General features: G+C 34.3%; 1 protein-coding gene and 1 pseudogene across 1 annotated transcript; one reads left to right on the top strand and one right to left on the bottom strand.

Annotated features, from left to right (window-relative positions):
* Nucleotides 1-637: 637 nt before the first annotated feature.
* Nucleotides 638-6,097, bottom strand: LOC113771131 (annotated as a pseudogene).
* A 554-nt stretch (nucleotides 6,098-6,651) lies between these two features.
* Nucleotides 6,652-8,250, top strand: LOC113771130. Its single transcript, XM_027315748.1, has one exon. It carries the CDS (start codon nucleotides 6,652-6,654, stop codon nucleotides 8,248-8,250), a length of 1,599 nt encoding a protein of 532 aa, XP_027171549.1.
* Nucleotides 8,251-12,021: the final 3,771 nt, after the last annotated feature.

Here is a 12,021-nt window from a genome sequence, read left to right as displayed (position 1 = left end):
TGCTCTTTTATGGAATGGTTTCATCTATTTTTTTTTCTTTGGGATGCTCGAGTCTTGAAATGTCAAGTGCAATTATTAGTTTCCAAATGTGTGTTGCATTGTGTTGTGGGAGATTTAATTTAACGTTGCTTATGTAATACCAACCAATGTGATACAGCTTTTGTAGTACTATTAGTATTTAGCACAAATGAATATTTGCTTGCTTATATTATTATTAACAAACACACATCATAAACTTTTTGTTTCCAATTGGCATCACCAAAAGACAAATCCTAGACCTGTGTTTTAACAACCAATCTATTTTGGTATTACATGTCCACTGGGGTTTTTTCCCATTACATATATGTGACGAAACACCTTCATGCTACTAATAGCAAATTTGGCCCATTTATGACATATCCACCTTGATTATGAAAAGCACGTGCTTCTTCCTGCTACTTCCCTCAGGTGGTTGTTGGACTTTCTTCTGATTGGGCTGAAATGGTAACAAGTGCCAAACACACTCATCCATGTAGCAATACCAAAAAACTAAAGATTGGAAAGCGCGAGAAATAAGTGTACTAAGCATGGTAAAATTTTAAAAATTGAAAATTAACAAAAAAAATTATGCATGCAGGTCCGTTCTCTGCTTTGTTTCTCAAGCCTTGGCTGCCATAATCTCTATCAAGGAAGTCCATGTTCCGCAGACATCAAATGCTAAACCCAGTGCTACAATTGCCACGTCTAGAGCCAATCCCTGCCACCCCAATTCTTTCTTGTGGACAATCAAGTGAAACAAAGCCAACAAAATAAAACCCAAAATGATGCATACATGGCTCCCAACTAGAGACAAGAAATTAGAAAAATTTGGCACCAGGAGAGCCACCAACGTCACTCCCAAAACCGTAACCCATCTCATCCACAAGCAATACCTAGCTTCACAGAATCTCCTCTCTGCCATCTCATAAACAAGGTTCATTATCAGTGGGAAAGTAAAGAATAGGTTAATTCACAAACCCAACTGAACAAGGTTGCACAATAGTCCCTGCCCAAAATTGGTCGTGATTATATCTTTGGTCTCTTCATCAAAAGCAAAATACCCCAAAATTCCAAATCCTCCGTACATTAAGGAGATGAAAGCCATGGCCCGGCCCAGGATTCTCGCAAACTGTTGCTTCTCCTTCGTTTCTGACTCCAGCTGCAATACCATTCCGATCCCTTCAAAAGCATAAACCGCCACCTCAAGCCCATAAAAGAACACATTGAACCCGCCCAAGGCTTCCAAGGTAGGCCTGTTTGTAAGAAAAATCATAACATCTTCGACCATCACCAGCCCCATGGTGTCAATATCAACTAAGTTAGCAAATATGCTCAAGGGTGCCAAATGGGTTAGCATGGGAATTGAGTTCAACCCCAGTTGGAATGCGAAACAGCTCCATATGTACATAGACTTGGGCGTAAAAATTCCCAAGATCTTAGGATTAGGGTTAGTGGGAGCGTAATTGAATATATAAGCTAAAGTATTGGCTTATCAAGTAATTTGCGCAGAAACCAGCTTGAGAAAGAACAATCATACCATTGATGGCAAACCTGCCAACAAGACCACATGCAACAAATCCAAGATTACCAAAAAATGAGATCTTTGGAGACTTAAGATTGGATTCAAGTCTTCTCTGCGTGTGGACTAAGAGCATCATACAGTGGTAGGTGAGGAAGGCTATCGAGGAGAGAATGTGATGCCTATCGCTCAGCTTGTTCTCTTGAATGTGTAGGGTAGGCCAAGGACGCCTGCTCCTACTATAGCTATGAAGACATAGGGGAACAACTTTTGTCTCTATCCTCGATTTTGAAAAGCAATGTTCGTTATTTGTAATTCTTTTATGTTCAAGTACTTGTTTCTTCTTTGTTAAATTCTTTTGCAATTGATTACTGTTTCTCACTTGTTGAAATAGTTTTGAGATTGCTTACATGCTTTCTAGTTTCTTTCAATCCATAATTGTTGTTAGGAATTAGAACAAGAAGCAAAGTAAATTAATTTGATTGTCTACCCTTTCAGTAAATTAATTTGATTGTCTACCCTTTCATATTAATTTACTATGGAGAAAACAAGACAAGTTAAATTATTTAATCTTTTCAATGGTTGCTTGGATTAAATTTATATTCTTTATTTTAATGCTATTATTGAGTGAAAGAGAATTGCTTTTCAACATTGAATTCACTTTATAATAAGGAACTGATTGGAAGATTTTTCTAGTTAATTTTACTATTGAATGTCTTGGCTTTCGTTAACTTTAAGGATAATCGAATTTATTTGCTTGAATTGAAAGGATGATTTCCGCACTTCAATAATCAACAAAGTCTATGGAGTGAATGTTTAACCTTTGAACTGAGTTATTTTAAATTGATCAGTTTCTTTAATTTTCTTGAATTTATTTTTAAAATTTTTAATTCAAACCCCCTTTTTTTTTCCTAATTTCAGTTTCTTGTAGAATGTGTAGAGTTAAATTTTCTAGGGGTTGACCTGATTTTCACCATCATATCACAAAGTTTCTTTGTTTTGATAATAAAAATCAATATTATTTTAGAAGTTTTGACAGCTAACCATAAATAGCATGCTAATCAGTCCAATAATGAATGAAAAGAAGGTAAAAAGGGTAAGGATGATGAATTGGTTGGAATTAATCAATTCTTTTCTTTTTCTCCAACATGCTAAACAAAGGTAATTGGATCAACAATTAAAAAAGTTTATTAAATTTTTCAAGAAACTCCACGTGTACGTTTCATTTGTAGATGCATTACAACAAATTTCAACTTATGCAAAGTTCTTGAAAGAAATAATAACCAACAAAGAAAAGTCTATAACTTTAAGACAATGTGCTATAGCTTAACAAAAGATTGCTCAGTTCTTTTGCAAAATAAGTTGCCACCAAAACTAAAGGATTTAGAGGGTTTGTTTTATTTATTGTATTATATGCAACTTAAATTCTAATAAACTCTTATATGATTTGGGAGCTAGCATTAATCTTATGCCTTACTATGTGTTTAAGAAGTTAGGTTATGGAAGGCAAAACCTACTAGTATCTTCTTGCAATTGGTCAATTGAACAATTAAATACTCTAAAGTAGTAATATAGGATATCCTAGTTATGGTTGATGATTTCATATTTTTTTGGTAGTTTCATAGTTTAAGATATGGACAATGATTATAAGATACTCATCATTGATGGTCAATGTTTCTTACCAAGGAGAAGGATTATAAAAGATGTTAAAAAAAAATTGAACTTAAGGTTTGGTTTTAATGTTTTTCAAAAGCAATGAAACATCCTTTTGAGCATAATTAGTGTTCAAATTTTATATTTTTAATGATCTTATTGATGACTACTTTTTGAAAAATGTTTTCAAGGGCCTAGTGGAGGCTACCATGCAAACCTTTTAAAGGCTGCACCATGCTTTTCAAATATTTTGAAATCAAAATTTGTAGAATTATACATGACCTAGAATGGTTTAAAACATCATTTGAAGAACTTGACCTTGAACTTAACCATTTTCCAAAAGCATCAAAGCTGAAATTACAAAAAGGTAGAGGGACATTTTATTGTACAAAGAAAAGAGGATAAAGGTTGAAAACCTATATTGAATATGGATTTAATAAACATGAGTCAGTTATAGACGTTAAGGATCCAACATTAGAAAGTCCAATAAGCAGATTGCCTAACTAGTGACCACAACTTTAAACAACTTCTACCACATCTCATTTATTTTCGATTGAGTCCTCTTGAAATCACTAGCTTCTTCATTTTCTTGTTTTCTCAGTTTCGGTTGTCTTTTGAATCTTTGGTTTGTCATTGTCCTTGTAGGTAGCCATGGTTCCTCGCAAGTTTTGGGGTGGAAAAACTAAGTTATCTCTATTAAAGATCAACTTAAGGTTATGGAAGATCATGAGCATATCAAAGAATTTTTCTTTACTCTCTTTCGTCTTTGATTTTTCTTTAACATTGAGAATAATGTAAAGTTTTAAAGTGGGAGAGAGGAGTAGAAAACCACTCATGATTGTTGTACTTATGTATTTGTTTCTGAATCTTGAGTGTCTGCTCAACTGATCATGCTATGTGTTTTTTATTAAAGATCATTATTGAATTTTTTAAGCTTTTGCAAAAATTATTCAAATACTTCTAATATTCCTTCTTCTTGAATTCTAACTTAGCTTCATTTATGATTGACCCATGATAATTTAGCACAATGAATTGAGTGCTAGTTGTATACTTGATGAACTTGGTGTTAATGTTGTCCCTGTTATGAATGTTTAAGTCTTTGAGAACTAAGAGCCATGTTCTTGAGTGAATTGTGAATTCTTAAAATAAGATCATTTGAATTTAATCATTCAATACACCTTAGAACTTTCTTTTATTACACATTAGAAAAAGTCTTAGACAATGAAGCTTGATCTAGAAAATAGTAAAAGGCCTTCTTTGAACCTTTGGAATTTTACTCTTTCGCATTAAATCACCATTATCTCTTTTAAGTCATAATGTGAAGGTTATCTATTCCTTTCGCTTTTTGACCAATATCTTAGACTAGCATTACATGCTTCAAAAGTATGATTTGAATTAAATTAATTATTTATTGTCTAATTAGTGAAAACATTATAAATCCTATGAGATGTCTACTAAAAGCATATAAGTTTGCATGATCCTAAATACATAACCATAAGGAACTTGATGAATGTATAAACATACACAAATCCTACAGATTTTATGATGTAAATATAATTATTGTTTGATTTATGAGTTAATTGATTCCTCTCACTATAAGAAAACGGGCTTTTTGCAACGCTTTTGCTGCGGCACAAGGAGAAAGTGCAGCAAATAAGCAGCAAATTTCAATTTGTGCTGCAAATTTCACAGCGGTTCATAATTTTTGCATAAAAACGACATAGTTTTAATAAAAACCCATAAAAGAAAAGAAAATAAAGCCCAAAAAAAGGGGGGAAAAACGATGTTCTAAAGATAACTAAACACCTAAATACCTAAATACCCAAAAATCTGATCCTTTCCAAAGTCTGAAAGCAAACAACCTAATTCCACCTCTCTCTCTCTCTCTCTCAATTCCCTTTGATTTCTAATGATGCAGTAGAAATACCTTCGGTTCCTAATTCCTGGTCAATTAATTTTTGTGTTTGTTTCTTAGTTTTATATCTGCAATAGAAATATCAAACCAAATTTTCTTTTAGTTTTAGGTCATTTTTTGAAAGGTGAATAAATCGGATATCCTCGGTTGGATTTGGTTCTCTATCGATAAACCAATTGTAGCTTTGAGACAACTCAATCTACAATTCTACGAGCTCTTCTGGTTTAAAGGCAAGGTAATTAAGCTCAATTTCTTTGTGATATTTTCACTTTACTCATTTCAACTTGTGGTATTTGCTATCGATATTGCTGATTAAATTGCTCTTTGACATTCCTTTGTTTGTCTCCTTCTAAATTTCTGGGGCTATCTGGTCTCATACTTAATTTGCTTGCTTTTTTATCCTCTTCTCTTACCTGCTTTGGATATGCCGCATCGTATGTATATGCCGTTTCGTTTCAGTGACTACTATTTGTTTTTTGTTACAAGCTAGGATGTTGTTCTAATAATACCATATCTTTATTGTCCTTCCTTATGCCATTCTGGTTATGATTTGATCTTTAGTGGTTGTTTGACCAATATGTTGCTAGTTGCTTGTGCGTTATACTACTGCACATGCTAGTGCTTGATTATCGTTTGGAAACTTTGAAAGCTTTCTTATCATGATAATTTTACTATAATACCTATATCCATCTCCAGTCGTTTGCCTTAGCCATACCAATATTCAGTTATCAGTACATTTTGAAGTCTCGATTGATTATTTATCCAGCTGAGTTAATATAGAATTCTAAGTTAGAACCTGAAAGTTTGGCAAAGCTTCCAACTCTCAGTGACAATCTAGATAGCTGATGAATCAAAATACTTCTCTTTCTCTGACTGCTTAGAAATGTATCTAAAAGTTAAGTCTGAATATAATGAGGTCCACCATTAGTCTTTTCATTGTTGTGAATTGTGCACCACCATTGGGCCCTTAATCATGGCTAAAATACCTCCATGGATTAAAAAGCTGAAAGTTGTTCTTCTCTTCCTTTTCTTTCATCTTTTATGATGAGAAGTTTCAGAGATAAACTCCTTGCTTACAAGCTGTAGTTTACTATGGTTCAAACAGATTGAATCTTTGTTATTTTGTTCGTCATGAGATTGATTGAATCTTTTAAAAAATTTGGCCATTACAATACATTAATTTCTTTCTTAATCAGTTTATCCATTTTTCATGAACTTATACTTCCACTATAAACATAGCAAACTGGGATGCACATCCTGCACTTTATTTTTTATTTTTTGGCATGTTAATGGGTTTGCTATTTTTCAATTATGTTTATAAGGTCTCTTTTCTTGCCTTCTCAATCTTGTTTCTTGTAGAATGGATGATAGGTCTTGGATCTTTATTGAAAACCGAGTCAATAATCCATACTTTGAAAAGTGTCTGAGTGACTTCCTTAAATTTGCCTACAAAAAGAAAGAGGTTGGGAGTAGAATATATTGCCCATGTAGGCGATGTAAAAACTCAGAATGAAGAAAGGAAGAAACTGTGCGTGCACATGTAACAATGAAGGGGTTTTTGAACACTTATACAAATTGGATTTATCATGGTGAAGATCCATGGGACTTCAATCAAGAAAATGTGAGCAATGGAGTGTTTAGGCACACTGAAAATGATGACATGAATGAATTGATACACGAAACACTTGGAAGAACACTTGAAGAGAATTCTAACATAAATTTAGAAGAACTTAGAGGAGCCTGTGATGAAGTGACTAATAAGTTTTTTAAGTTGCTGAAGCATGACGAAACAGAGTTATATCCTGGATGTAAAAATTTTACTCTTCTGTCATTTGTCATCAAGTTGTTGCATGTCAAGTCTCTTTGTCGATGGAGCAACAACTCAATGACAATATTACTGGAGCTTCTCAAGGAAGTTTTTCCTGAGAATGAATTATTTCCAAGCTCTTATCGTGATGTTTGGAAGATTGTTAAAGACTTGGGTCTTAGCTACCATAAAATTCATGCATGCCCCAACGATTGCTTGATTTATTGGAAGGAGACAGAACATGAAACCTTTTGCAGAAAGTGTGGAACTCCTAGGTATAAGCAAATTGAAAAACAATCCGATGATTCAAGTGAACAATTTAAAAAAGTTCCAGCAAAGCTTGTTCGCTATTTTCCTTTGAAACCACGTCTCCAAAGGCTGTTCATGTCATCAAAGATTGCTTCATTAATGAGATGGCACGAAGAGGAGCGCATCAAGGATGGAAAATTGAGGCATCCGGCAGACTCTTTAGCTTGGAAGCATTTTAATGACCCACACCCAAGCTTTGCTAGTGATTCTCGCAATGTTCGTCTTGGACTTGCAGCAGATGGATTTAACCCATTCAAAGCAATAAACAATAAATATAGCACCTGGCCAGTGATTTTAGTGCCATATAATTTACCCTCATGGATGTGCATGAAGCAAACATCATTTATGTTGTGTCTGCTAATTGATGGGCCTAAAGCTTCGGGTGATGATATTCACATATATCTTCAACCAGTAATTGATGAATTGAATGAGTTTTGGGATCCAGGGATGCCTACTTATGATGCAGCTAGTAAGCAAATGTTTTACTTACGTGTTGCACTACTTTGGACTATCAATGATTTTCCAGCTTATGGAAATCTGTCTGGTTGGAATACCAAAGGGAAGTATGCATGCCCTTGTTGTAATAAAGATGTTCGAAGTCAATGGTTGATGCATAGCAAAAAACATTGCTATTTGGGTCATTGTCGATTTCAAGCTATTGATCATCCTTATCGTTTAAATCGAGCACAGTTTGATGGGACAATTGAGAAACATTCTAGACCTGTTCGATTATATGGGTTTGAGATTTTAGAACAACTAAGAGATTTTAGAAATGAATTTGGAAAGGATCAACCAGTTTCCTTAGCTAAGAAAAGGAAAATGAGGACTAAAGATAATAATGATTCTGAACAAAGCCCCATATGTAGGTATAATTGGAAAAGATTGAATATCTTCTTTCAGTTACCGTATTGGGTGGATAATTTGCTTCCACATAATCTGGATAGAATGCATATCGAGAAGAATTTCTTGGAGAATCTCTTGTGGACGCTGTTGGGGATGGACAAGACAAATGATGACATTAATGCTTGATATGATCTAAAAGAAATGGGGATAAGAAAGGCACTTCACCCACAATTTAAGGGTGACAAAGTATTTCTTCCACCTGCATGCTTCACAATGAGCAAAGATGAAAAAGAAACTTTTTGTGATGTGCTAAAAACTATCAAGGTCCCTGATGGTTATGCATCAAACATTTCGAGGTGTGTGAATATTAAAGAACGAAAAATCTCTGGGTTAAAGAGTCATGATTGTCACATATTAATGCAACAATTGTTATCCATTGCTGTGAGAAGAATAGTGCCTAAACATGTTTGCAGAATTATCATTGAGTTACGAGATATATTTAGGCAGTTGTACTCGAAAGTGCTTACTGTAACAGATTGTGAAACTTTGGAGGACCGAACTCCACTGGCCCTTTGTGAACTTGAGAAGATGTTTCCACCTCCATTTTTCAATATCATGGAGCATTTGCTTGTTCACTTGCCTGAAGAGGCGAAACTTGGTGGACCATTTCAATTTCGGTCTATGTTTCCCATTGAGAGGTAAAAGATTATCAACTTAATCTATGTATATTGAAAAATCACCACCGATATTAATATAAATTCTATGCATAGGTATCTGTGTACTTTGAAAATTATTTACGGAGTCGAAGTCACCCAAAAGGTTCAATAGCAGAGGGCTACTTGGCGAAAGAATGTATGACATTCTGTTCAATGTACTTGGACAATATTGAATCAAAGTTGAATCGCCCACCTAGGAACTATGAAGGTGAATATTTAAATAGACAGATTGGCCGTCCCTTAGAAAAAGAAGAGGTCATCTATTTAGATGATGTCTCTTGGGTTCAAGCTCATCGTTATGTTCTTGGAAATCTTGAAATTGTTGATCCTTTTTGCAGGTAAGTTCATAGCTTATCAAACTTAATCAAAAACTCATGAATTATTGCTTTCATTAAAGTATTTAATGACTAATGTAGGGAGCATAAGCATTTGCTAAAACTGGAAAAACCACGCATCTCAAACTATGAAAGGGAGAAAATTCATAGTGACACATTTTACAAGTAGTTTAAGAAGCATGTAAGTTTTAAATTCAGTAATGAATTTAATTGAGCTTCATTTTCATATATTTAATATTCTCTAGAGTTAACATACAATAACAGTTTTTATTCAAACTTGTAGGTTGAAGATTTGGAATAGTTGCCATGATTATTATAAAGAAATTGCTTATTTGGCTGCTGGTCCTGATAAATGGGCAAAAAGCTATTCTAGTTACATTGTTAATGGTTTTCGTTTCCATACTAAGAAGCGTGAGATGAGAAGGCAAACTCAAAATAGTGGTGTATTTATGAATGCTAGTGCCAATAGTTTCGCTAGTATAAAGGATAAGGACCCTATATCTGGAATTTTAGAATACTATGGGGTCTTAGTGGATATTGTTGAGTTGAGATACTCAAATGACATTAAATTTGTGATGTTCAAGTGCGATTGGGTTGATAGTGTCACTGGAATGAAACAAGATAAACACAATTTCACACTTGTTAACTTTGATCATATATTATACAAGCAAAACAAGAAGAATGATGAGCCTTTCATCCTTGCCTCTCAAGCACAGCAAGCTTGGTATGTTCGGGATGCATTGGAACCTGAATGGAATATAGTTGTCAAGATGACCCTTCGAGATCTTTTCATTATTGATCTAGAAATTAACATATGTGAAGATATCCAGGATGAGCATTCTGCTTGGCAACATGTTAATAACAATAATTCTGAGGATAGTAATGTTTCATGGGCTAGGGAAGGTGTTGATGGAGTTATACTTGATGCACAAACTACAAAATCCAAGACACACGTTGCTGAAGTTGATGATGGATTCTTCTCTGATGAGGATAATCTTGGGATTGGCAATACGATTGATGATACAAGTGATGATGATGATGATTTTTTTGATAAAGTCCAACAAGGAGACAAGGCTGATGATTGACTCTAATTTTGGAATATAATGCTAATATTTTATTATATGAAGTTTAGAATGTCAATATTAGATAAAGTTACTGATTAGTATGAAAAATATTAATTGTGGGATCATTTTCACTGCCTTGGATGCCAATTTATGATTCCTTATGTTCATATTAGGCCCCTTGATAACCTGCATTCTATTTCTTTTCTTAGCAGGCTGGTAATGCTGGATTTACCTTACGTTCAATTTATGATTCTTTATGTTCATATTAGCAAGTTGGTAATGCTAGTTTCATTGGGTTATAGTTTCTTAATATGTATATATTCTTTGTGTTTGCAGATTTTAGAAATTTAAACTCCAAAAGTAAAATGATACAACACTGTCTTGCTGAATTATGTGATTAGTTTCTAAAAAAAGCTAGTAAAATTAATCATCTTACTTAACTTTGCCTTAAAAAATCAGAAGCTGTTTTTATAGGTTTTCCATGGCACCAAGTATGAAGGGGTCCCGCAAAGTTGTTGGGCCAATGTTGGGAGCACATATTGAGTCCACTAGTAGTTTGAACCCTGTTTCACAGTCAAGCTCTCAATCTTATCAGACTCACCCCAATCATTATTCAAAGCCTCCAGCACGTAAATTCATTAGGGCAATGCCTGGAATACGCATAGACCCTACATCTAGCTCAAACTCTGTTTCTCGACCTAATTGTCAAGCAAAATCACATGACTCCAATTCAATTTCTGTTTCTCAGTTCAACTCTAAAGCCAATTCACATCAGTTGAACTCGAAGGCTGATTCTCAACTAAATTCCTATCCTAATTCACATATCGGTCAAGGCTTTCATTCTCAACCACTAGTAGACCATTGTGAGCAACCAGATTCCTTTGATAACAATGATTCTGAAGCTGGATCAGGTTCTTCATATGATTCAGAAGACATAGAGGATGTCTTTGATGGTACTTTTGATGATGATGATTCTAGTGAAGAAGGTCGGTTGGAAAAGAAAAGATTATCACAAACAGTTTTGAGTCTAGCATTCCTTATTATAAGCTTTGCATAATATTTATAAAAGAATTATATGAATCACAATTTCTTCTTTTGTATGTGTATGTGTTTTTTGTACACAGGAGCCAATAGTGGTAGAGGACTAGCCAGACGAAGTGCTGGTTAGGGTGGTAGAAAGAAATTAGAGTTAGTTTGGAATGCACGGGGCCAAGTAATTGGTCCTAATGCTACGCAGTATATAAGCCAAGTAGGAATCTTAGTAAATGATGGTAATAAATTACCACTCACGTACACAGATTGGAGGGCCATGCCTGAAGGACCTAAGGAGAGATTTTGGGAAGATATTAAGGTATTTTGACTCACTATCAAAGTTAACAACATTTTTTTCTTTTTATTTCATACAATCTTGTAGCTTGTGAATGTTTAAACTTTTGTTTTGTAATTGTTGATAGAGAAATAGAAATATTGATGATACATGCAAGAAAGTATAGATGATGAGAGTCAGCAAATTGTGGAGAAATTGGAAAACAAAAGTCAAGAGCATGTAATTCACTCCTTATAGGAGGCACAGGCCATGGCTATTAGCACACTGTCCTGCAAGAGTTGAGGAGGATCAATGGCCTATTTTGGTTGATTATTGGAGCTCAGAAAATGTCAAGGCATGTATTTATTGTCACATCTCTTTTGCTTTTGAATTAAATTCTAGTGCTATTATGATTTTGATGAGTTGTTAACTACCTTTTTCTGTTTTGTACATAATTAGAAGCAAAACAAGATTAATAGCAAGAATCGAAAAAAACAAAAGATGCCACATCGAACAGGGCGAAAAGATCATGTGAA

This window comes from Coffea eugenioides, chromosome 5 (genome assembly GCF_003713205.1).
Source record: "Coffea eugenioides isolate CCC68of chromosome 5, Ceug_1.0, whole genome shotgun sequence".
NCBI lineage: Eukaryota > Viridiplantae > Streptophyta > Magnoliopsida > Gentianales > Rubiaceae > Coffea > Coffea eugenioides.
Note: the sequence above shows the minus strand (reverse complement) of the source record. Positions and strands in the feature narration are given on the sequence as shown.

What these genes read in the sequence shown, in the direction of transcription:
- LOC113771130 (XM_027315748.1), top strand. Translation starts at nt 6,652, where the DNA reads ATGAAGGGGTTTTTGAACACTTATACAAATTGGATTTATCATGGTGAA.